At 44.9% G+C, this 22,841-nt stretch overlaps 3 protein-coding genes across 5 annotated transcripts in view; 1 reads left to right on the forward strand and 2 right to left on the reverse strand.

Annotated features, from left to right (window-relative positions):
• Positions 1–692: 692 nt before the first annotated feature.
• Positions 693–10,267, reverse strand: asb3 (ankyrin repeat and SOCS box containing 3). Its single transcript, XM_062518724.1, has 9 exons — positions 9,656–10,267; positions 7,562–7,726; positions 7,372–7,484; positions 5,391–5,523; positions 4,563–4,740; positions 4,032–4,220; positions 3,392–3,658; positions 2,966–3,099; positions 693–900 (listed from the first exon to the last, which is right to left on the reverse strand). Exons 1-9 carry the CDS (start codon positions 9,849–9,851, stop codon positions 713–715), a joined length of 1,563 nt encoding a protein of 520 aa, XP_062374708.1. The 5' UTR covers positions 9,852–10,267; the 3' UTR covers positions 693–712.
• A 159-nt stretch (positions 10,268–10,426) lies between these two features.
• chac2 (ChaC, cation transport regulator homolog 2 (E. coli)) lies at positions 10,427–12,754 on the forward strand. Its single transcript, XM_062518725.1, has 3 exons — positions 10,427–10,763; positions 10,848–10,883; positions 11,011–12,754. Exons 1-3 carry the CDS (start codon positions 10,629–10,631, stop codon positions 11,383–11,385), a joined length of 546 nt encoding a protein of 181 aa, XP_062374709.1. The 5' UTR covers positions 10,427–10,628; the 3' UTR covers positions 11,386–12,754.
• A 1,684-nt stretch (positions 12,755–14,438) lies between these two features.
• Positions 14,439–22,841, reverse strand: part of psme4b (proteasome activator subunit 4b) — a 31,925-nt gene continuing 23,522 nt past the window's right edge. For 2 of the 3 annotated variants that reach the window (XM_062518728.1, XM_062518726.1), the window contains 7 exons: positions 22,594–22,802; positions 20,295–20,380; positions 20,045–20,173; positions 18,663–18,818; positions 17,211–17,373; positions 16,640–16,773; positions 14,439–14,903 (listed from right to left, as the gene is read on the reverse strand). In XM_062518728.1, the coding sequence (XP_062374712.1) occupies positions 14,769–14,903; positions 16,640–16,773; positions 17,211–17,373; positions 18,663–18,818; positions 20,045–20,173; positions 20,295–20,380; positions 22,594–22,802 (1,012 nt within the window). In that variant the 3' untranslated portion in view covers positions 14,439–14,768. The remainder of the gene's footprint in view (positions 14,904–16,639; positions 16,774–17,210; positions 17,374–18,662; positions 18,819–20,044; positions 20,174–20,294; positions 20,381–22,593; positions 22,803–22,841) is intronic. The other variant, XM_062518727.1, reaches the window with a different exon arrangement.

A 22,841-nucleotide genomic window follows, 5' to 3' on the forward strand; every position in this document is an offset into this window, starting at 1 on the left:
ATTTTTTTTTTCTCAACTTTTTTTAAATGCAGGAAAACGCTTCCAAATATATGACATTTATTTTATCACTACTGTTAGTCATTCATTCTGTCAGCGAGTGGGGTAAACAGGATTTGTGCATGACACGGCTGAGATCTTGACAAAAACAGGACCTAGTTCTGGATTTAAATATCCACAGATGACATTCAGACATTCAGAGGAGACCCTGTGGACAGGATGGGTGAAACTAAAAACTATTCAGCCTAGCATGCACAACAGCCTGTCATGTCGGTACATCAGTCGATTGACTCCAGTTTGCAATTCTAATTCAGGGTGAGTCACTGACTTCATGACCTTGACACCGGGGAGAGCAGAGGATAACAGACATGGGTGACAGGGAGAGAGAGAAGAAGAAAAGAGAAGAGGAGAGGGGGAGTGAAAGAGAAAAGCTATAGAAGCTCACACTGGTTTATCATAAATGTCTCCTTCATATTGACATACCCCCAGCCCAAATTTGCACAGATCCAAAAAATACTTCAGAATATCAGAGCCTGTCTCAGAAGTGGTGCAATAAAACCAGCTGTACAAGTCAGTGTGTACCACTATGAAAAATATATAAACTAAACTCATTTCTAACCACAAATTGTAAACAAGTTCATCTGTTTTCTGAAAAAATGACTTTATTTAACATATGTACAATGTGCGTGTGTGTGTGTGTGTGTGTGCTGAGCTCTCACAAGGGCACGGACAGGAGGCAGAGGGAGTTGCAGTGCCTCTGGAAGACGTCTCTGAACTGCACGTAGTCGTGGAGGAGATGGGGCAGGGGAAGCCTCTGGACGTAGGAGCGGTCAGCCAGGCACTGGAAGCCCACACTCTCCAGCAGCTGCAGCCGGCACAGGTGGGCTAGCGAGGGGATCCCCTCTAGGAGAGAGCACCACGGCACAAGGTCAGCATCCTCTACTTCACACACTCATGCGGGGGAACCAAACGCTAACAACAGCCAGGGGCTGGTTTCCGTTGTGAGGTTTTCTTTCGCAAGGACTACAAGTGCAGATAAAGCATCTGCCCGAGCGCTGCAGAAAATAGTGCTCATTGTAAAGCACATTTTAAAACATACTTTACACTCTCCCATCGCATGTCTACTGTTATTGTTGGTTGAAACGCAATTTCAATTTCACATTTTACTACGGAAAGCATAAACCGTTCCATAAAGTATGAAGTCAAGGGCTCTGCTAGTTTAACACAGAAAACTTTCTTGAGCGCTCTGTAAAGCAAAGTTCTCTTCAAATGTCTTGAAGCAGCGAGAGCAGCAAGACTGTGATGTGTGATCCAAGAGAGCACTAAAGTGAAGGGCTGCATTTGGATGTGGATCTTCAGAACCATCACTCCGACTCCAGCATACAGTACTGCACTACCTTCTCTGTGACTGGCATTCATGTTACATTCGGCTGTAATTGAACTAACTACACGTAAAACAGACAAGATGAAGACACCACTGAGGAAAATAACTCGACTCACTAACACCAACAAATAATGATTTGTGCCAGATGTGTTTTAATCACAGCTCCAGAGAACCCACTACTGTTCCCTACTTTCCATGCGAGACAGTCCAAATTAATGTGGAAATGTACCAAGTTTATAGCCAGCGTCATGTGTAATCTACCAAAGGAGCCACAGAATAGCAGGAACACGTACACACACAGAGACCAGGCATGTTCTATCTAGCGTAGCTGCTTAATGCTAACCATCTGATGAAGCTCAACTCGCACACCTCATTAAGACCATATACGTCGTGTTGGATAAACACACATTAGGCCCAAATGTCCTCTCCTAATGAGGAGAGAAAAGAGGCCTGCCTGCGTCATGGCGGTGGCATGACAATGGCTGTGGATATACCCGACACATCTAGTGGGCACGGCGTCTCGGCCCACACTGTGCGCTTAATAGTAAATTGTGCCTCATGCATTTTCATTCTGCGTTTCTTGCATGTGTAATGCAGGAAGTGAGTAAGCACCCCCCGCTGTGCCCAGGCCCACTACTGAGGCATCTGATGGGGCGCTGAGGATGCTGAGCACGCGCCCACCCAGATGGGAGACAATCACTTCACTTCACACACTTCCTTTCACCAGCAAAGAGCATCAGGTGGCGTCCGGTTCTTGCATTGTGATCAGGTGTGTGTGTGTGTGTGTGTGTGTGTGTGGGATGTGTGTGAGGTGTGTGTGTGTGTGTGTGTGTGTGTGTGTGTGTGTGGGATGTGTGTGAGGTGTGTGTGTGTGTGTGGTGTGTGTGTGTGTGTGTGGGGGGGGGGACCCCTGTTGTTTGTTCTCCCAAACGCTCGTCTCGGGGAGCTGACACAGCTCATCCCTACCACACAGTGTCCTTTCATCTCCAAATGCTATCTGTGGGCTTTGAAAGACACAAAAAAAACCTCCGCAACACCATTTCTGGACTGCCGGCTTCACTTAGCCACATCCAAGAGTTCTGCTGGGTGGACGCGCACACACATACCCGCTTTCACTTTTCCAGCTGCTCGTGACAAAGTTGATGTTTGTTACTCGGGCTCCATGGCTGTCAGGGCTCTAGCAAACATGCTTACAGGATGTTACATCATCAGGCTAGATTAGCAGGGCTGCTGGACACTGGCCACTGATGCAAGAGGAAGTCAATGAATGAGTGCGCCAGGGGGGAACGACCCAAGGAGGCGGAACAAGTCTACCTTGTACAAAACTTGGCCAACTCCCCTTGTTTAGAGGAGTTACATCATGAACGTGTTGACGGTGTGACTGAAGGACCACAGTGTGTGTTCTCTGGTTTAATTAATGTAGGGAACGGTGTGTGTCCGCATGTGTCCGTGTGAGTATGTGTGTTTGTATGTGTAGGTGTGTGTGTGTGTGTATGTTTGTGCCTGTAGGTGTGTCTGTGTGAATGTGTGTTTGTGTGTGTCCCTATATGCGTGGGCGCCTGTATTTTCGAGTCTCCTATTTACCTAGAGATTTCAAAGTGGTCACCGAGGGATGTGCCTGGCGGCGAGACAGGAAGTTCTGGATCTCCAGAGGCAGACACCTCCAGTTGAAGAACTCCAGCAAGAACGTCAGCACTTCCTCAGCTGCCTCTTCAAAGCTGCAACACACATCACACAAGAGCACACAGTCAAGACTCAGCATGGGGACGGTGACAGTGCTGTAGAGCACACACAAAAGCACTCCGTAGGCTGCTCATAAGTCTACACTCCTTAGGCGGCTCAGAAGTCTAGTTTTCACACATTGTTGAGTTGCTGAAACCCGGTTAAAGCCTCGCGCGCGTCTCGCTGGGAGCGCACGAGTGGTTCGGCTGAATGGGGGGGGGTGAGCTGCCTGGCATAGCCTTGGCACGGGCAGGCTGGCACAGACAGCAGGTGAGGGGAAGCGCTTACAGGCGGGGCTGCAGGAAGAGCGCGGGCTCTACTCCGGCCTGGAGCAGCAGGGGGAGCCAGCAGTACGCGCTGTCCACCTCGGCCAGGGCCAGCTGAGCCAGGGCCTGGCGCTCGGCCCGCGCGGAGGGCACCCCGCGGCAGGACAGCACCAGCTGCAGCAGCTCCGGGCAGCGCAGGGCCAGCGAGTACGCCTGCTCGCCGATCCGCGCGCCAGCCTCCACCAGGAGCCGCACGATCTCCACTCCCTCATCGTTCAGCCTGTAGGAGCTGAGGAGCACAGGATTACAACACAAACACTGCTCATCTGTTCACTCAACGCTGCAGCAACAGCTGAGAACGATTACAAAGATTATTGTTCCCTTGCAATACATTGACATACAGTATATTTAGACTGATAAACAAATAGACAGACAGATAGACAGATAGATAGACAGATAGATACATATAGATAGATAGATAGATAGATAGATAGACACTGTAGATACAAAGATAGATAGACAGATAGATAGATAGATAGATAGATAGATAGATACTATAGATAGATAGATAGAAAGACACTGTAGATAGATAGATAGATAAGTCTGTAAGTGGCTAAAACCAGTAAGCCATGTGGTAGATGTATGCGTCCGTGTTCAGATACCTCTCCATAGCCAGTTCCAGGGGGCACGCGTAGCCAAAGCAGGGCTGTGCGTCTGCGTTGTAGCCAGCGCGGAGGAGGGGCACCAGGCTGGCTGATCTCTCGCTGAGCACCGCCTGGTACAGTGGGCTCACCTTGCCCTCGTTGCACTCGCAGTCCCTATCGGTCACCTCCAGGAGGCGCTCCAGGACCCTGCTCAGCAGGAAAGCACACCATCAGCTCCACAGTACAGCAGGTCTCAACTACATGGAAGCAATCTGTTAGCCAATCAGAGAGTGAGATTTCTAGGGAAGTATACTGGTAGTTATTTTAGAGTTATTCATAGAGTCTGAGATCGACTTCTCGATATCAAAAATCCAGGAAATGCTACACCGTTCACAATCAGCTGTAGACAGAGCATCTCACTTATTGAAGCTGTCCTAGCTTGTCTAGCTAATTCATCCACGAGCAGATTTATTTCATGATATACTGAGCAGTCTTCAATGACCAGCCGGGGTCAGAGCCACACCTACATGCGCCGCCCGCGGGACTGACCTGACGTGTGAAAACTGGGCAGCGGCATGGATGGGCAGCTGCCACTGGTCGCGGTTGCAGTAGAGGTTGGGGTTGGCACCGTGGGTCAGGAGCGCCTGGACGCATGGCAGGTGGCCCTCCTGGGCCGCGATGAGCAGCGGAGTGGCCAGGTCTGTAGCCTGGCAGTTGACGTTGGCACCTGAGTGGGCACCATCACACAGACATCAGAACAGACAAGCCTGGTCATGGATCAGCATGGGTTCATTACACAGGTAGGAGACATGTCCAAATGAACTACATCTATTTCATCAAAGCTTTGATTCTGTGTATCCAGCATTTCTAGCAGTACCCCCGAGGCAACACTGAAGATGTTGGTCTCAATATGTGCTTAATATCCACAAAGGTATCAAATTGCCTATTTAGATGTAACTGTGAATTACGGCGCCTTTCAAAGTTTCGAATTAGACTGTACAAAGACTGTACTATAATCAATTGTCTTGTCTGTGTGTACAATTTACAGAAGTAATAGGCCAATTTTGAACCAAGTTTTTCATTAACTTGGTGTATTTTTTAGGTCTTAAAAAACGCTATTATTTCTATCCTGTGGATGGATTCATTCTAACACAGCATCACATTCATATAGAGCTCTTCTAGACGCCCAAAGTGCTGTACAGTGCAGGTGGGACCTCACTACAACCACCATCAATCTGTAGCACCCATCTGGGAGAAAAGCTTCCATTCTACAGTCTTCACTCGTGAACACAAAAGCACATTACTGAGGCCAGATAAGACATGAATGAGGAGAGAGGGTGATGTGCGGATAGTGTGCTAGAGACCAAAGAGAGCTACCTGCTCCAGCGAGGATTTCCACACAGGAGCTGTGTCCATACTGAGCAGCCAGGAACAGAGGTGTGATGCTGTAGTCATCCAGTGCCTCCAGGCACGACACACCCGCCAGCATCTGCACTACGTCTGCATGGCCCTGAGGCAGCACAAAAGGAGAGACGTAAGGGAACATGCCGAGCACAGAGTAATGCCTTTCATCTTCACAGCTTTCATAGTGGGGGTTCAATGGGATTTGTTCTGTCCCATGAGGCATGAGCTATCAGGCAGTAGTGCTCTCAGATATAGCATGCCAATGCTGGGATTGTTACGATTCAAATACACAATTTAAAACTACAAATCCCACAATTCCTCACATCAAATGAAATGTCTGAAATCCACAATGTTGTGGCTGACCTTAGGTTGGTTTCAGGGTGTATCTGACCTTAGAAAATAATTGGGGAGATATTCAGTTTAATCTCACATGGACACGCTTGGAAAGGGTGGTAAGGGTTTATATTAGTTCAAGAGAAGTGCTCTGAGCAAGTTAGAGATTCCTGGTACAGTCAAAGCCTCTGCATTTTGTGGCTCTCTATACTCTACTCCATAACTCTCTATACCCACTCATTACCCACAATCCGTGAATGACAATCCCATCAAACATGTTCCAGATCAACATCAAATGAACAGCAGTTTGAAGAGTAAGCTTATATGTAATTACATTTCAATATACTGTATCTAGCTACTTTTGAATTGGAGCTATTTAATCATTATTTAAAAATATATATATTTCTACCTTAATTACAAAATGTAAAATACAAATAAAATAATGTAGGCTACCTCTTGTGGCCCACCTACAACACCTTGATGGCTCACCACAGTGGGCCACGGCCCTTCCTTTGGGAAATACTGCTCTACACATGTGTTTCTATGGACCACACACTGAGCAGTGGACTTACTTGTGCTACTAAAAAGGAATTTCCAAAACAGTTATTATCTTGAAACCAACATGGCTAGCAGCATACACTTGTAGCGAAAGATCAACAGCGTTATCTGGGCTGATAAGTAAAGGTAAGGTGTTATATCACACTACTTGTTGTTCTGTGGGAAGCCTAAATCTGACACTTGAATGTGTTATCAAAGAATGTGAGGGGTAGTATCTTAGAGACTGTATGTTTGAGAGTTTTTTGCCTTAAAATAACACTTGCATTTCGATGGCACATTATACCTCAAACGGCACTTCTGCCACATATAGTATCAGGTACTGTATCGGTTATGTTCATACTGCATTCCTTAAGCGATTGTTACGCCTAATGCTTTCATAAAATAACCTTTTTTAACCCTCTCAAAACACAACGTTTACAACATCTACAATAACTTGTCTATAGATGACCTCACCAAACTACCACAGAAGTGTCATTCTATTTTGAGCATTGTCAGTGGTGTAAAATAGTTCCTTTTTGGCTTGAGTGTATGCCCGGTTCGCTTTCACTGTAAAAAAAAACGAAACATGCTTGCTCAAAACTCCACCAATTAACAAAATTATGCTCTCACAAACAACATTTTGAACATGCCAACTTCTGAAAATAGACCATAGGTTGTTTTTGCTCCGAAACATCCCTTTAAGTGTTTTTGTGCCGAGTGTAACAGAGAAAAAAACATCTTTGGTATTCCTTTGGTAAAATAACCTGGTGTTACAACAATCTCGAGAGAAGAGTGGTTTTCTGTGAACAATGAATATAACACAGTTGAGTGGACACTGATCATTTTTCAAAGGGATTCTAGACACTTTAAAAGTAATGAGCCTAAGGAAAGGCACTTCTCTTTTAAGACAATAAATGATCTTTTAAGAAAAGAAGTGATGTGGGCCCGAGTTTGTCTTGTCTTGTTAAACTATGGCTGACTGTTATTTCTAAATGTAAAGATCAGGGAGCTGTGCAGTGTGTACATGGACATCTAAATGTGTAGGACAGCTGCTGACACAGCTATCTGGCTGATGAAAGCTCACCCTGTATGCAGCCTGGTGTAAGCAGGACCAGCCGGACACGGAGCGCTGGCCGTTCACCTCAGCTCCATGTCGGATCAGCACTTTCACTACCTCCTGATGACCCCCGTCCACCGCTAGAGGAGTAGGGAAAAAAACACCCTTCAGAACCAAAGCAACTCATAGCGCGGACGTTAAAGGTATATGGACTTACCAGCAAAGAGGGGACAGGACATGTCATGGGTTTTCAGGTTGACATCAGCAGAGACTTTAAGGAGCAGTTTGACTGAGCGAACGTGGCCATCTTTGGCAGCAAAATAAATGGGTGTTTCGGAGTTGTGTGTCAGAGAGTTGACATAGTCACCGGAGTCCATAGCCTCTGTTGGTGAGAAGACAAATTCAGTATGGTCTTCTTCTGACAAGAAAGCTGTGCAACACTACATGACAGGTGAAGTCAAAAGCACCACAATGGGACGTATGTATAAGCCTGTGTACCCCTAGAGCAGTGGTTCCCAACCTGGGGTCCGTGGACCCCATTAGGGGCTGCCAGAGATTGCAGGGGGTCTGCACAGTGTTGCCTGGGCTGAGCTTGTGAGGTTACCAAAATTATATTTGCGCACATTAAATGTATAAAATCCCAATAGCACACCCAATTGGATAATAAAAACTCTGTATAATCCAAATTGAAACATATTTGTTCAACGTTTAAATTCATTACCTCTGAACTTGGATAACCAACCTTCAGGTCGGTTATAATTCATCCCCAGACCCCTATTGTTAAAAAAAAAAACAATGTCTAGTGTGTGTATGAAGGTAGGAGTTCAGGTAGGGGGCCCTGGCTTGTCTTATACACGGGCAAGGGGACCTTCAAGGAAAAAACAGAACTGCGCAGCACAACATGCACATGGTAAAAAATCTGTCCACGATGGGCGTGTTTACGACTCTGCAGTCAATATCAGATGGATATCACATGACCTTAACTTATCGCGGGAGCAAGCTTCTGCTGCGCAGCAGCGCAGTTTCTCTCCAGGTACTGTGGAGCACAGACAGGCCTAGACCCTGCCTTCATGACGTCGGGACTTTGCCCTAATTGGCTTTTACATCCCTGACGTATGTGCTGGCGTTTAGATGCCTCTTCATATCCACAAGGGCCTGTTTCGTCACATGGTCACGTCTAGACTACGGGAAGTAGAAAGTGTCCAACTTTATAGCAGGGTTTGTATCCCCGCCCCTGCTGTCACCGGCAGATCTCGCTGCTGGTCAGTTGGGGTTGAACTTGAACGCGCCAATTGTAATAGTGGCACTCGTCAAGGTCTGGGATATATTGGACAGGAACTGCCCTTTCTCAGTCAACATGCCATATGCATGAGAAACTGGTACTGGTAGATGTTGAAGTTTTGAAGGGCATTGACAGGTCTGAATTGTTATGACCATACGACAGGATGAGAGCATCTCCAAACCTGTGCGGCTAGCAGGATGAATTTGGCCAGCAGTGGTGAGAATCTACCAACAGTGGTCCAGGGACACAAACCACCATACAGAGACAGGGTGATGAGCACCCACAGCTCGTTGATGTGCGAGGAGTGAATGGCATCCTTCTCCAGAGGACTGTCACAATACGCAGACTATGGTTACTTACAGCGCACAGATGCAGTGCATACCTTATGCAGGCCTATTCACATAGCCACAAGCTTTAAAGGAAGAGAAACAAATATGTCATTAGAGCAAGGGGATAGCCAACTGGTCTGCTCAGTCCTGTTTTCCTACTTCTGGGAAACCCCAGGTCCAGGATTCATGTGGATGTCATGTGCCAAAAAACTAAATTCTCAACTGACTAGACAGGCACACCCCTGAATGGCAACAGTGTTACCAAACCTGCACTGGTAATCTTTCACAAGACTAATTGTGCTCGTCTAGCCCATTCTGTTCGACAGTGGAGTTTGAGGCACTGCTTAGCCTCCACATTGGCTAGATGGCCAGATCTGACCCACACCTGCAGGATGAACTGGAGCAAAACCATGGCAGAACTACTACTGCCTAGACACCACCACAGCGCACCCACCCTTAGAAGTCCGGTTGAGCTCATATTTGAAGCATAAAGGGTCAACTGAATATAGACAGGCTTGTTTTAGCATCATCTCCGTAGGCTACCGAGGCCTAGAGCGCATCCACCTAAAGTTAAAAGATGTTGACAGAAGCCTCGAATGTTGCAAAACTGTTTGCTAAGTTGAGCGCCGAGACAGTTGGCATTTCCACTGTGACATGTCATTTGCAAATGGCTTAGTATATGCCCTGGAGACAAACTTACTTGGTGAAGTGAGAAGACGCAGACATTCTGTTGATCCAGAGGCAGCAGCTTCGTGCAGCGCGTTCCATCCTCTGTTGTCCTTCACATCTGCGCTATAGCCCCTTTTCAGCAACCGCTGGACCCGTCTAGCATCCCCTGCTCTAGCGGCAAGAGCTACAGCAGAACAAGTGTCTTGATAACATTCTGTGAAGTCCATTCCAAGCTTCGGTTCAGTCAGAGGTAGAGAAAATGGACCCTTCAGTTTATTGAACTTGCTGAAGCCGCAAGACCTACATGCAGTAGTTGCATGAGCCTACTGTCGGAAACTTCTGATCTAAACAATACATTTGCTTTGCTCTTTAAGTGAAATAAATTCTGGAGCCTCTGTTTCAGTCAGGATAGTTGCTAGCTGGGTAGCTAGCTAACTTTGTCAGCTGAGCAGCACACCCTCGAATTACCCTATAGCAGGGTACATAAGACTGGCGTAGCCACAAAATAGATTTGTGTTATATTTGGATATACACTTTTAGTCTGCCAATTACTCTCTCAATGGAAAAGTCCTTTCTTTAATGTTGGCACGGATAGTCTGCATTACATTGCTATCCCAACAACAACGACAATGTTGATGTTCCCTTCACCCCAAGGAATGTGTTGTGATAGGTTGCTGGCAAGTCTGCTTTTTTCATTGGGCATTACCATGTAGTAGGCACCTAGTGATTGGACCAACCTCTCTGGACAGGCGGGACTAAGGAGGGGTATCAAATGCTTTAATGCCACTCTACTGTGCGCATGTGCAGTGTGTCAGTGTACAGTGTATGTCAGATAGTTAGCCGTCTTAACTGTCTTTTATATGAAAATATTGATAATGTCAGGTTAGTGTCATTGTATGAAATGTCAGTAATAAAATACATGTATAATCTATTACAGCTGAGGTAGGGTTAATGTACAGCTAACCAGTAGTTAAACGCGATTAGCCTGTAAACTAACCTCGAAAATGTGGGTATTCGGATACGGGTCTTTGATTTGGAAAGTTGACTTTCCTTTTGAAGAAAAACGAATTGGTTTCATCAGAGGATTTAGTCGAAGGTTTTGGCAAGGGAGCACTGACCATCGAGGTGTCCCAGGGAAGGTAAGGGCTGACTGTAATTTATGAAAGTATGACCTGCATCTAGACTAGCCACAAAGCTGAAGTAACTGTCTTCTCGCCTTTCAGCCAGGCCGGGTTGTGACACTAATAGAAGATACAGAGGTGAGTCTCTAGACAAACTCAACAGTCAACACACACATTCAAGAAATGCTGTGTCATTGTGAACATTGGTATTTGCCTCAGCGCATCCAGTGTGTAATAGTGTGTCCTTAATTTTCATATCACTCAGGGCTGTGTCTGGGGTGTTGCTTACAAACTTCCCTCAGGCCGGGAACAAGAGGTGAAGGAGTACCTAGACTACCGGGAAAAGGGTGGATATCGGGTGATCAACGTGACGTTCCATCCCAAAGAACAAGACAAGGAGCCCATGCACGACACCCTACTGTACATCGGCTCCTGCGACAACCCGGACTACCTGGGACCGGCTCCTCTCGAAATGATCGCGAAGCAGATTATGACCTCCGTGGGACCCAGCGGTCGTAATACAGAATACCTGTTCGAGCTGGCCGACGCTCTGCGACAACTTGTACCGGAGGACCCGGACGAGCACTTGTTCTCCCTGGAGCGACGTGTTCGCGAGTTGTTGGAGGAGGCCATCAACTAATTTGCCACGAAGTGAAGCCGTCTTATTGCACGAACCCTCAGGGCACAAAAGTGACAAATGGCCACTGGCTGTGGATTCTACAGCAGCCGACGTCACTTAGTTTTAATTATACGTTCGAGTTCAGTGATTTTAAAGTTATATTTCTACCATACATGTATGGTGATTTCAGGGACACCCAACCCTAAAGATATCGGCAACAAACCCCCACACATCTGATTGTTTCAAAAGCAACTAGAGGCTTTTGATTAGGCCTTTTGCCACAGGGGGGCTTTTGATTAGGTCAATTCCAAGAAAATGTTAGTCACATAACTTCTAATACATTCATGTGTAATGAAACAACCAGATGTTTGAGGTGAATGACAAATGGAACTCAAAATTACCCATGAAACTCCTAGAGGAGAATGAGGTTATGTCTACCAATGTAGACAAAGTATACATTTGCTTCCACAACAACCATGAATTCAAATTATAGATAATCTTTAAAGAAAAGCTTAACACATTATTCATTAACAGTCGTCTATTTGATTCACTTTGGAAACAATCTTCCTATGATGTATCAATGCTACATCCTCAAAGGCTCCCAACAGAACAGCAAGTCAAGCAATTATTATCTGTATGACTTCAGGAACCTGTTTATCAGTAAAAGCAGGACTGCTTACCAGCCAATGGCTCTGAAGCTGATAAAGGCCTGTTGTTGCTCAGCAGCTGTTATCGTCTCAGGAGGACGGTACTGATGTTCAAATTCTGCCCCAATGAATCAGGCTTCAATATTTCAAGGAAAATGTTATTTTTTCTAAAATATAACAAGAGTAGCCAGATCTCAAAATATTGCCCAACAATTTCTGCAAATACAATTTTGTGCCAGTTCAGAGTAAACCTACACCTTCAAACTTCAAAGACTAAAAGTGTACAATGCATCACATTATTTCTGTAAACATGTTTAGACTCTTTCATGGATATGTCCAGTGTAATTGTCCGTAATACATTATGATGTGTATTTGTGAATGTTTTACCAACCATAAAAATGTAAAAGTTCTCATCTGTAGGGTGAGGCACACTTCTACTCAGGTCATTTTACCGTCTAAAAACCAATATGTCCAAACTGAACAAAAGCCATCTCATTTCACCTCAACAAAGCTGCTTTTACAAAAGTTGTGCTTGTCATTGAATTGGCTCACATGCAGACTGTACCTCCATACCATGCCTCATGTGTGACTGCATTCATTGTTCCACGGTTGTATCCCCTAAATAATGACAAGTCCAATTTCACTTTGAAAACTGTTTCCAGTGTGCTTATTTGTCTGAACAAGGCGCTCAAACATTCACATCAAGCTTTCTACAACCCACATTTGAAACGAAAGAATGAAATAGGAAAGTCAAACTGCATTTTTGGTATAAACGATTCATTGACTTTATTCTCTGCAGTTTAAAACAAGCAGACATAACTTCTAAAAAAAAATAAAGACAAAAAATGAATGACTGCAGTTTTGGCACTAAGCTACACAGTGGTTCTGTGAAGAGGTTCTGCAGTGCAGAACATGACTACCAGCTCTTCCACTGGCTGGAACACCAGCAGCTAATCCACAAAGGACAGGAAAAATGCCTATGGGATACTTCCAAAGAGTGGTGTGTGTGTGTGCGTGTGCGTGTGTGTATGTATGTGTATGTATGACAGAACAGCTAGCTCAGCACAGCGTTCCATTCTTGACTTGACTACATTTCAAACGTGCACACACATAGAACATGCACATGCACATCATTCACAAACACACATACACACACACACGTACACACAAACATGGCTGACTGACCAGAACACTGCCTAGTTTGAAATCATAAAATAAATCCTGGTAACAATTTACTTACACAAAGTATGAACAAAGCATGAAACACACTTATAAATGTGTTTAAAGTATTCATAATGCACCATGACTGTCTGAATAATGGCTATACATCTATAAATAGACATGACTGCACTCAAAAAGGCTTGAGATATAGTATAAGCCCTACATTACTACTACTTGTACATGTGACTCCATCAAGAGCAAATTGTGAATAAACAGCATTTGACTTCAGGAAAAGATGTCATCAGTGCCACTGTCAGGTAAAAGAAGCTATTTTGCATTCTGATACTTGTACTATATCAATGTAACACTTTGTGCGTGCAGTCAATAGAGTCATAGATTTGTGTCATATTATGAATACTTTATGTGCCTTTAAGAATGTTTCAATGCTTTATGGATACCAGCTTCAAATAAAGCGTTACCAAATCTAAAAAAACTTCATCATGAATGTGTGTAATATGTTTATGCATAGTTAGATGCATGTACAGTCTACAGTCCATACATACAAATACATACACACAACACAAAACACTCTCTCAAAACTCTAAGACATGTGAACCATCAGAGGTTCAACACCTTAAATACAACACATCTGGTGACTGTCTCTTTACATCTGTAAGCAGCCACACATGTTCAGATATACACACTTACATTTACACACACACACACAAACACACATGCAGACACACATACTCTGCCAGCCCAGCATTTGCCCCAGCAATGACCTGCTTATGATGGAACCTGAGCTCCAATTCTCCCAATGGTAACTGGGTGAACACCCACCCATAACCAGCCAGTCACAACGCTCATGACAGCATCTGATTGACAGGTGATGCTGAGCAGTACACTGGGGACTGGGCCCACTTATCTGCCTGAGTGACAGATTGGGCAAAGGAGAGGAAGAGACCCTGGAGGGAGGGAGACCAAATCCAAAAAAAGTTTTTTTTTTTTTTTGCTTTTGTTTTTTTCTCCCCATTTTCTCTCACAGTCACACTATGGAAATCCAAAAAGACTAACTGTACATTAATATTACAGACTGCAGGCTGTTCACTGCCGGCACTGGTCAACCTTAAATATTAAGTATAGTAAAAAATGCCAAAACAAAAAAATGTGGACTATAAATATACATACATTACAGTACGTACAGGGCGTGACCACCCCCCCTCCTTACCCCCCTCCTTACCCCCCTCCTTACCCCCCACTGCTGGGTCTGGCTGGTGTCAGAGGGTCTTCTGTAGTGTGGGTGCTGGGTGCTGGGCACTGGGCTCGCCTACAGGAGTGGCGCCACAGGAGAATGCCACCCCCTCCCCGCCCCAACCTCTTCTGCATAATAGCTTTAATTACCGTTTATATAGAAAATAAAAAAATCATTTTTAAATAAAAATAGAACACTACAACTTGCAGCATTAGAGAGCCAGGTGTGCACTGCCCCCTGGAGGAGAGAAGAGACATGAGCAGCACTGTGAGAGTCTGTGTTGGACTCGTGTGGGCTTCAGGTGTCGCTTGGTAGGGTGCGTGTTGGCGGGTGGCTTCACCTGTCTAGGCATAGTAACAGGGAGACACCAGCAGGTCAGTGAGCACCCCTAACTGGTCATCGGTGAACTGCTGTTTATGTTCCAGCCAGTTGTCATGGTGAGTGCGGCGAAAGTTGGACAGCGTCTTCTTTACGGTCATCTAGAGAGGGAATAGGAGAAAGAAATGGCATTGATACTAGGATCATTCACTAAAAAGTTAACATTACGTGCCCCTCAACTGCTGGTGTACCAATTAACTTATGTGTACAAATGTAGACATTTTTTAATTCTAGGCTCATTCCCATCAATACAGCAATTTTCAAGGGAAGCATTCAATACATCACAAGCATAAGGAACATTATGCAAAGAACCATAATCATAAATACTTGTTAAAGCTACGTAAAGTAAAGCTAAATATCCTATTCCCTTGTTTATTCCAGAGTTTAGGTAAAGTAGGTGCATGCACATCCCACCTCAATGGGGCCAGGTGCAGGACACAAAAAATGTAGCAGTGATAAAGGAAAGTAGATGTCCGCACACTGGAGACTCCAAAACCGACAAGGTTTATTAAAAACACATGCAACGTTTCGACCCACCAGGGGTCTTCAAGACCTGAAGAAGACCCTGGTGGGTCGAAACGTTGCATGTGTTTTTAATAAACCTTGTCGGTTTTGGAGTCTCCAGTGTGCGGACATCTACTTTCTTTTATCCTTGTTTATTCCAGACATGGGATTAAAAAAAACTTTGAGCCGTCTGCCACAGCTCAGTGAGCTCTGTGTATGTATTGTGTGGGTTTGATTAGGCGTGTGGGACTAGATTTGCAGCTGAATGAAGGCCTGAGGAAATGTGTAGCTCCAAAGGGTCATCATGACCATGCCAGTGGAGACAATAGACCCATTGGCCCTACTGAGCCAGAAGCACAGGACGTCTCTGGAGACAATTGGATTAATCTGTTTTGACGTGGGAGATTAGATTAAATTGAAATGTCTAAACAGGTCCAACATCTCTAACTGCAGTATTCCATCACACTCAAGTGCTTCCATTAGAAAACAATACAGTTTTGCATGCACACTTACAGGAGCTAAATGGACAATTTACATAAACTGGAGAGACCAGGCAGAGGTCTGGCAGATGAGCTCTGGCTAGTTAATGTGTGAAGGCACATATAAACAACCACCACAGATGGATGGGCAATTGCTGGTGGTGCCTCAGCTTTGACAATAGCCATTAAAATGCTAATTTCCCAGACCTAGTGTTAGAGAACAGATATTGGTAGTAGGGTTGGAGAAATGCAACATACACAATGAACATACAATGTGTGAAAGCATATTGCTAGTAGTGTTTGACCATAGAAATTAAAATGCTAATATTTGGGACAGTATTGGATAAAGGATACAGCTGGGAAGGCGAAACACAAAATCTGCAGGGTGTAATGACACAAAGCCCAATCCCAAGGTCCGGACTCATAGACTCACAGACTTTGGTGCGCGTTCTCGCAAAATGTATAAGGGCTTAGGGCTGTCCCAATGTCGAATTTCAAAACGGCGTGAGGGCTTGAGTACACACTTACCAAGTCTAAAGACCAGAGGAAAATCCGGAAATTACAAAGGTAAACAACAGCGCGACACTCACGCATGGTGCAAATGTCAGCAACGTCTTTGTTATTAAACATCGCCAAGGTACATGTGATCGCGTGAAGTGCTGTCCCAATCCCAAATACCTATCTGAGCCCATGTGGCCTCACACACTCACTCACTTAAGTATGTGAGTCTTTAGTCCTCAGTCCTCAGGGCTCACACTGGGATTGGAAGACACTGGATACATCATTAAGACCTAATCCATGCTACCCTGGATGTGTTGTGTCTACAGATATGCATGTGTATGTGTGCCAGTCACCTCAATAGGTTGTGTGTCGTTGAGATGGGCACTCAGGTCCATGAGGAGCTGGGGCATCCAGGTGGGCACGTCGTAAGGGCTGGAGAGGACACAGGCGCTTAGACCCAACACCCCCGCATGGCGCCGCACCAGATCTGTACACACACACACACACACACACACACACATGCACACACGGGATGTGTGTAAGACAACTGCACACCAAATCCTACAATGAAAAACCTAGTAATACTCAAGCTTACATTCTTCATCCGGTTTAGTGTATGATGGAACACAGTGGTTTTCAACAATGCACCATGTTTTTATACAGGCCCATGAAATAGGCCTCTTGCCTATCACAAATGCATCAATGGCAAAGCCTCTTAATCAAAAATGTTTTAGATATTTTTTTTGTCTTTAGTAGGCTATCATTATCAGATTGATTTCATGACGCAACGCTGATTATAAAATAGCAAAAAAATGCGTCTTGTTCTGATTAGGTCGGATCCAGCTAACGGTCTGCCTGGATGTGTGTGTGTGCAGCATGTGTATGTGCAAGGTGTGTGTGTGTGCAGGGTGTGCGGCTCCGCACCGACTGAGGGGATGGTGTCCACCACGGAGCCCCGCTCGCGCTTCCTCTTCTTGGGCAGGCGCGTCTTGCACAGGGCCTCAAAGTGGCTCTGCATGCTGGCGTCCATGCACAGGAAGCCACACTGCAGGAAGCCACTCAGGGTGGTGGCGGCCATCTCTCGCACCTGACCAGGTAGAGATTTCGTTAGTGAACGACTTGACTGTTAATCAGTTGTTGTGGTCATTTTATACTGTTAGATTCTTTGGCACCATCTGCCCCATGACGGAGGGGAAACCAATTACACCCAAAGGACAGAACAACAACAACAAACAGGGCGTCTTGTCTTGAAGGACAGGACACAGGTGTCTACAGAGAACAAGGCCTTAGCTCAGGCATCTCTTTATCTGTTCACCTTCTTAATCTGGCTTGGGCACCATGACCACTTAACCCCTTCACTAGTAAATCTGTAGCTTACTGATTACCTTGGACATCGTTTGGTGCCAGGCTGTGGCTACAGGCATGGTATGGATTAAGGAGACAGACCCTGGTATATGGTGGCACATAGCTTAGGTACAAGCGAGATATATCTGAATCTACAATACTATGAGTCAAACGTAATCATTGTTATATTGTCATACAACCAAGCTCAGAGTCATACACACTATACATACACTTTCCTTTTCCTAAAACTGGTTTCATGTACAGAGAACTATGTCGCTCACCAAGGCAGGAGGAACTAACAGTGTGTTGGTGAAGTAGTAAGCAGAACATCAATCCCTTTTTCAAACTTGTGCAAATGAGAGGCGAATTAACACTTGGCTAGTTCCAAGCTAATTATTAGCCATCCCTCAATCAGGTTGTTTAGCCTTCTGGCTATAGTTGCTCATGATAGCCCTCACAGCTTTTAAATAGGATGTTGTGCTGTGTGAATCCTCCTGGACCGAGCTAATAGTTTTTGCCACAATTATCACTGGTTACAATTAGCAAAACACACAATTTTATATTCCAAATGGTCAGGATGCAGACGGTTCATCTTTGCAAATGTTATAAGCTCCAGCTAAGTCATTCCCTAAGTTTCAACATTGCATCCACTTTACTTCTCTGCAAATAGCCAAATCTTGTTTCCCTCACACAAGAACAACACAATTTAGCCAACATGTGTCATAGCAGCATACACAATCCATATCTATAAGTACACGTAAAGAGACTCCTGATCTACTAGAGCTGATTTAGTGAAGTTTCAAAATATTCCCCCTAAAGTCTTTGAATATATCAAGGACAATGACGTAAGTATTAGTGTGCATGCTCCTCAAACCCCACACTGCTTAGTGCCCACACACAATTTGGTCTTGTACAACATCCCTGATGATAGGAGGAGAGGACAGTCTAGGAGGCCCAAAATGCAGAAATAGGAAAGGCAGTAACAAGTTTGAAGTGTCCAGTAGTCTGTATGATGTTTATGCGTGCTTATACCTCCAGCTGCTCGTCCTCCAGCAGCCTAATGACCAGCCCTCGGACATCCCTGACGGACTCCTGGTCATCCAGTAGGGTGAAGAGGTTGTAGAACACCATGATCTGCAGGTAGGTCAGCACCGAGAAGCGGGAGTGCCACGAACTACTGCCTGCAATCTAAACACACACACACACACACACAAACACACACACGTCAGAGCGGTATTGGCATTGAGTTCACTACGACTCAAACAATTCAGCAATATGACCATTTCAATTCTCAATCCTGCATGACCTTCTCCAGAAAGTTTTACCATCATCTTCAGCTCACCAAAGAAGCTTCGTCTGTCTTTCAAACTCGTAATTGCACGATTGTCAGATTATCTGTTTTTGATACTCCACGCTGTGATGTGTCTGTGCTGACAGTGCAATAGTTTTGGTGAATGTTACGACAGATAAGAAATGTGAAAAATGGAGAACGCTTATCAGACCCACACACTGTAGAGGATCTCTGCTGTATGATTGGCTGTGGTCTTTGATAGAATAAAGGTGCTCAGGCAGAATAAATCTGAGTGTCACCCGGTAGCGTTTAATTCAATGAGTTCAGTTGAGCACTGAGCAAGAGTGGAAGAGAGGTACAATACAGCGTTTTTCATGCATAGAATGTGATTAACACTTTTAGCCTTGACCAGCAGGTGGCAATATTATACCACTGTATTGGTCAGGGTTTGCTTCTTCAACACACTATTTACTTAATGTCAGCACTTTCCCTCATTGTATTCATTTTATTGGAAAAGACAAGTAAATGCTAAGATACTAACCCAATACGGTCAACTTTCATGCGATAACCCAGTAACTTCAGTTACCTGCGACGCTGAACAACTTCTACTGAAGTGAACTTTGTACCATTTCTCTTATGAACAGCTCAATTCCCACGCCTTTCGCATCTATTGAAGCAAGCGAGGACAATGTGTGTTTCTCACCGTACAGCACTAAAAAGACATTGATCCTGAGACTTTGAACAATGTTCAGATCACTTTCTTATTTGACTTGCCTCAGTCAGCAAAAGCAGATCAACACTTCTGTCTCTGCCTCACATATCTTCAAACAAGTACATTGACGTCTATCTGAATTCAATTTCTCAATAAAGAGCTCTATTTAAATGAGATTAGCACCCCTCTGACTGGCCCAGAAAGCGAACATTTATAGCTACATTAACGCCGAGAGAGATCTGGCGTCAGCTCTGAAGCACTCCACCAGTCCCAGCAGCCAAGTACGCACACAGGGAGAATCACCTCAGCTCTTATTCAGCTATAAAGTGCATTGGTTTTCCTTCGCTAAGCTTTCCCTTTTACTCTGACTTGGGTTTAGACACCGTGTGGAGGCCCTGGTGTCTAGCTCACCTCCTTCAGTGACGACAGCACCAAAGGGATCTGCTCAGGGTAGAGAAGGCCCTGGGACATCAGGGACAGGCAGGTCTTAGCGTCCCTCTTCAGCTCGTCGTAGCTGTCGTCATTTTCCACAGGAGCGATCTGACAGTAGAGAATGCAGGAGCAAAGAGTCAGAAAACACCATCCAAAGCATCAGGGCGTCCCAGAGCCAGAGAGGAGCGATTAATTAAGAACTTGGACGTCCTCCAGAGAGGAGCTGTACCTTGAAGAGCAGCGGTAGCAGCTGCAGCTGCTCAGGCACTGGGGTTGAGAAGGTGCGTCCAGCACTGGCCATCAGCCACTTCAACACTGCAAACACAACAACACACATCAGCCACTTCAACACTGCAAACACAACACCACACATCAGCCACTTCAACACTGCAAACACAACAACACACATCAGCCACTTCAACACTGCAAACATAACAACACACATCAGCCACTTCAACACTGCAAAACACAACACACATCAGCCACTTCAACTAGGGTGACCAGACGTCCCGAAAAATTCGGGACAGTCACGAAATACAACCAGTTGTCCCGAATCCCGAATCCTGCCATAATTGTCCCGAAAATTATAGCAGTCTCAAGTAGCCTATAGTTATTGTCTGATACATTAAAACGAATCATTCAAGGCTGCTAATTGCCTGTATGTTTAGGGGGGAAATGTGTGTAGCATAGCCTACTCGCGCGAATTTACAGTATAATAACCTAATTTTCATTCATTGTTGACATGGAGGCTCACGCAGCTCCGGGACCTGATGAACATGCCGCTAAAACAGCAAACGAGTGCACAAGTTGCAGCCGTTCCCGTGAGGACAGGGAGCACCCACGAGAAGTGATTGGTCATATAAAATGAAAGTGGCTGATGTTTGTGTTATTCAAACAACACATTTGTTAGGCTATGTTTTCTTAATGACCTATAGGCCTAAATAAAACATATTTTTGCCATTATGTAGCCTAGGCTAGGCTTATTAGCGTTACAACAAGTGTTATGGAAAGATCTGACTACACGCACTGTTAAAGCGCTATGTTTTACCAAAAGGGCTGGTTTACCAAAAAAGTTAGTGTAACCATCCCCCCCCCCACCCGTCCCGAATTTCACCCACTCTCATCTGGTCACTCTAACTTCAACACTGTGAAATACAACAACACACATCAGCCACTTCAACACTGCAAACACAACAACACACATCAGCCACTTCAACACTGCAAACACAACACACATCAGTCACTTCAACACTGCAAACACAACACACATCAGCCACTTCAACACTGCAAACACAACACACATCAGCCACTTCAACACTGCAAACACAACAACACACATCAGCCACTTCAACACTGCAAACACAACATCACACATCAGTCACTTCAACACTGCAAACACAACAACACACATCAGCCACTTCAACACTGTAAACACAACACACATCAGCCACTTCAACACTGCAAACACAACAACACACATCAGCCACTTCAACACTGCAAACACAACAACACACATCAGCCACTTCAACACTGTAAACACAACACACCTCAGCCACTTCAACACTGCAAACACAACAACACACATCAGCCACTTCAACACTGTAAACACAACACACATCAGCCACTTCAACACTGCAAACACAACACACATCAGCCACTTCAACTAGGCCTGCACGATTCAGGGAAAAATATGAATCACGATTTTTTAACTAAGAATTGATATCACGATTTTTTTTCTTTCACTGCAAAAACAACACCACACATCAGCCACTTCAACACTGCAAAACACAGCACCACACATCAGCCACTCCAACACTGCAAACATAACAACACACCAGTGGTGTTACGCAGCGCTCAATGACCAGTAGTGGTGGGGGGAAAAATCGATTCTGTTCAGTATCGCAATATTTTGTGCACACAATTAAATCGATACTTGTAGCTCAAAGTATCGCAATACTTAATTATATAATTTAATTATCCGTTTTACTTTTATTTGAGACGAGTTTACTCAGGGTTTACTCTGATCACATTAAATTAGCTTATTACGCTTATAAGGGGGGCACGTGTTGTGGTGCTTCATTGTGCATTCAACAGCAATAATAAATGAAAATGGCTTCACAATCACAACCTGTTGTACACAACACTCTACACTACTTTCACATCGAAAAAGGTGGGTGTATTTTGGTTTTCAACAAGAAGTGAATAGTAAGGACCTTGACATGCACCATGCCATTGCAAAGTAAGTTGAACAGTGTTATTTTCCTAATTTTTTGTAATGACTTAGAATAATATGAGAGACATGAATAGCAATATATCGCAAAATCGAATTGCAATACTTGGTGTATCGCAATATGTTCGCAATATTATCGAATTGTGGCCCAAATATCGCAATAGTATCGAATCTTAATTTTTTTGCCAATTCCCACCCCTAATGACCAGTATGTATCTCAGTGGACACCCTATGATCCCAAAAAAGAAAGACAGGTATCCGTGTGTGTGTTTGTGTGTGTGTGTGTGTGTGTGCTGACCGGTCTTGAAGAGCTTGATGGCCTGCGTCCTCTCGTCCTGCTCCCCCACGCCGTTCTCCTCCACCACGTGGTTCTGGATCTCCTCGTCGCCCTCCAGCAGGGGCTTGAGCCGCTCCAGCACGCGCTCCGTGAAGTCCTGGATGTGCGGCGACGTGGTGCGCTGGATCGACGGCAGCGTCACGTCGATCATGAAGATGTACGTCAGCACGCTGCCACACACACACACACACACACACACGCGTTAGGCA

The sequence above is a fragment of the Sardina pilchardus genome, chromosome 17 (assembly GCF_963854185.1).
Source record: "Sardina pilchardus chromosome 17, fSarPil1.1, whole genome shotgun sequence".
NCBI lineage: Eukaryota > Metazoa > Chordata > Actinopteri > Clupeiformes > Clupeidae > Sardina > Sardina pilchardus.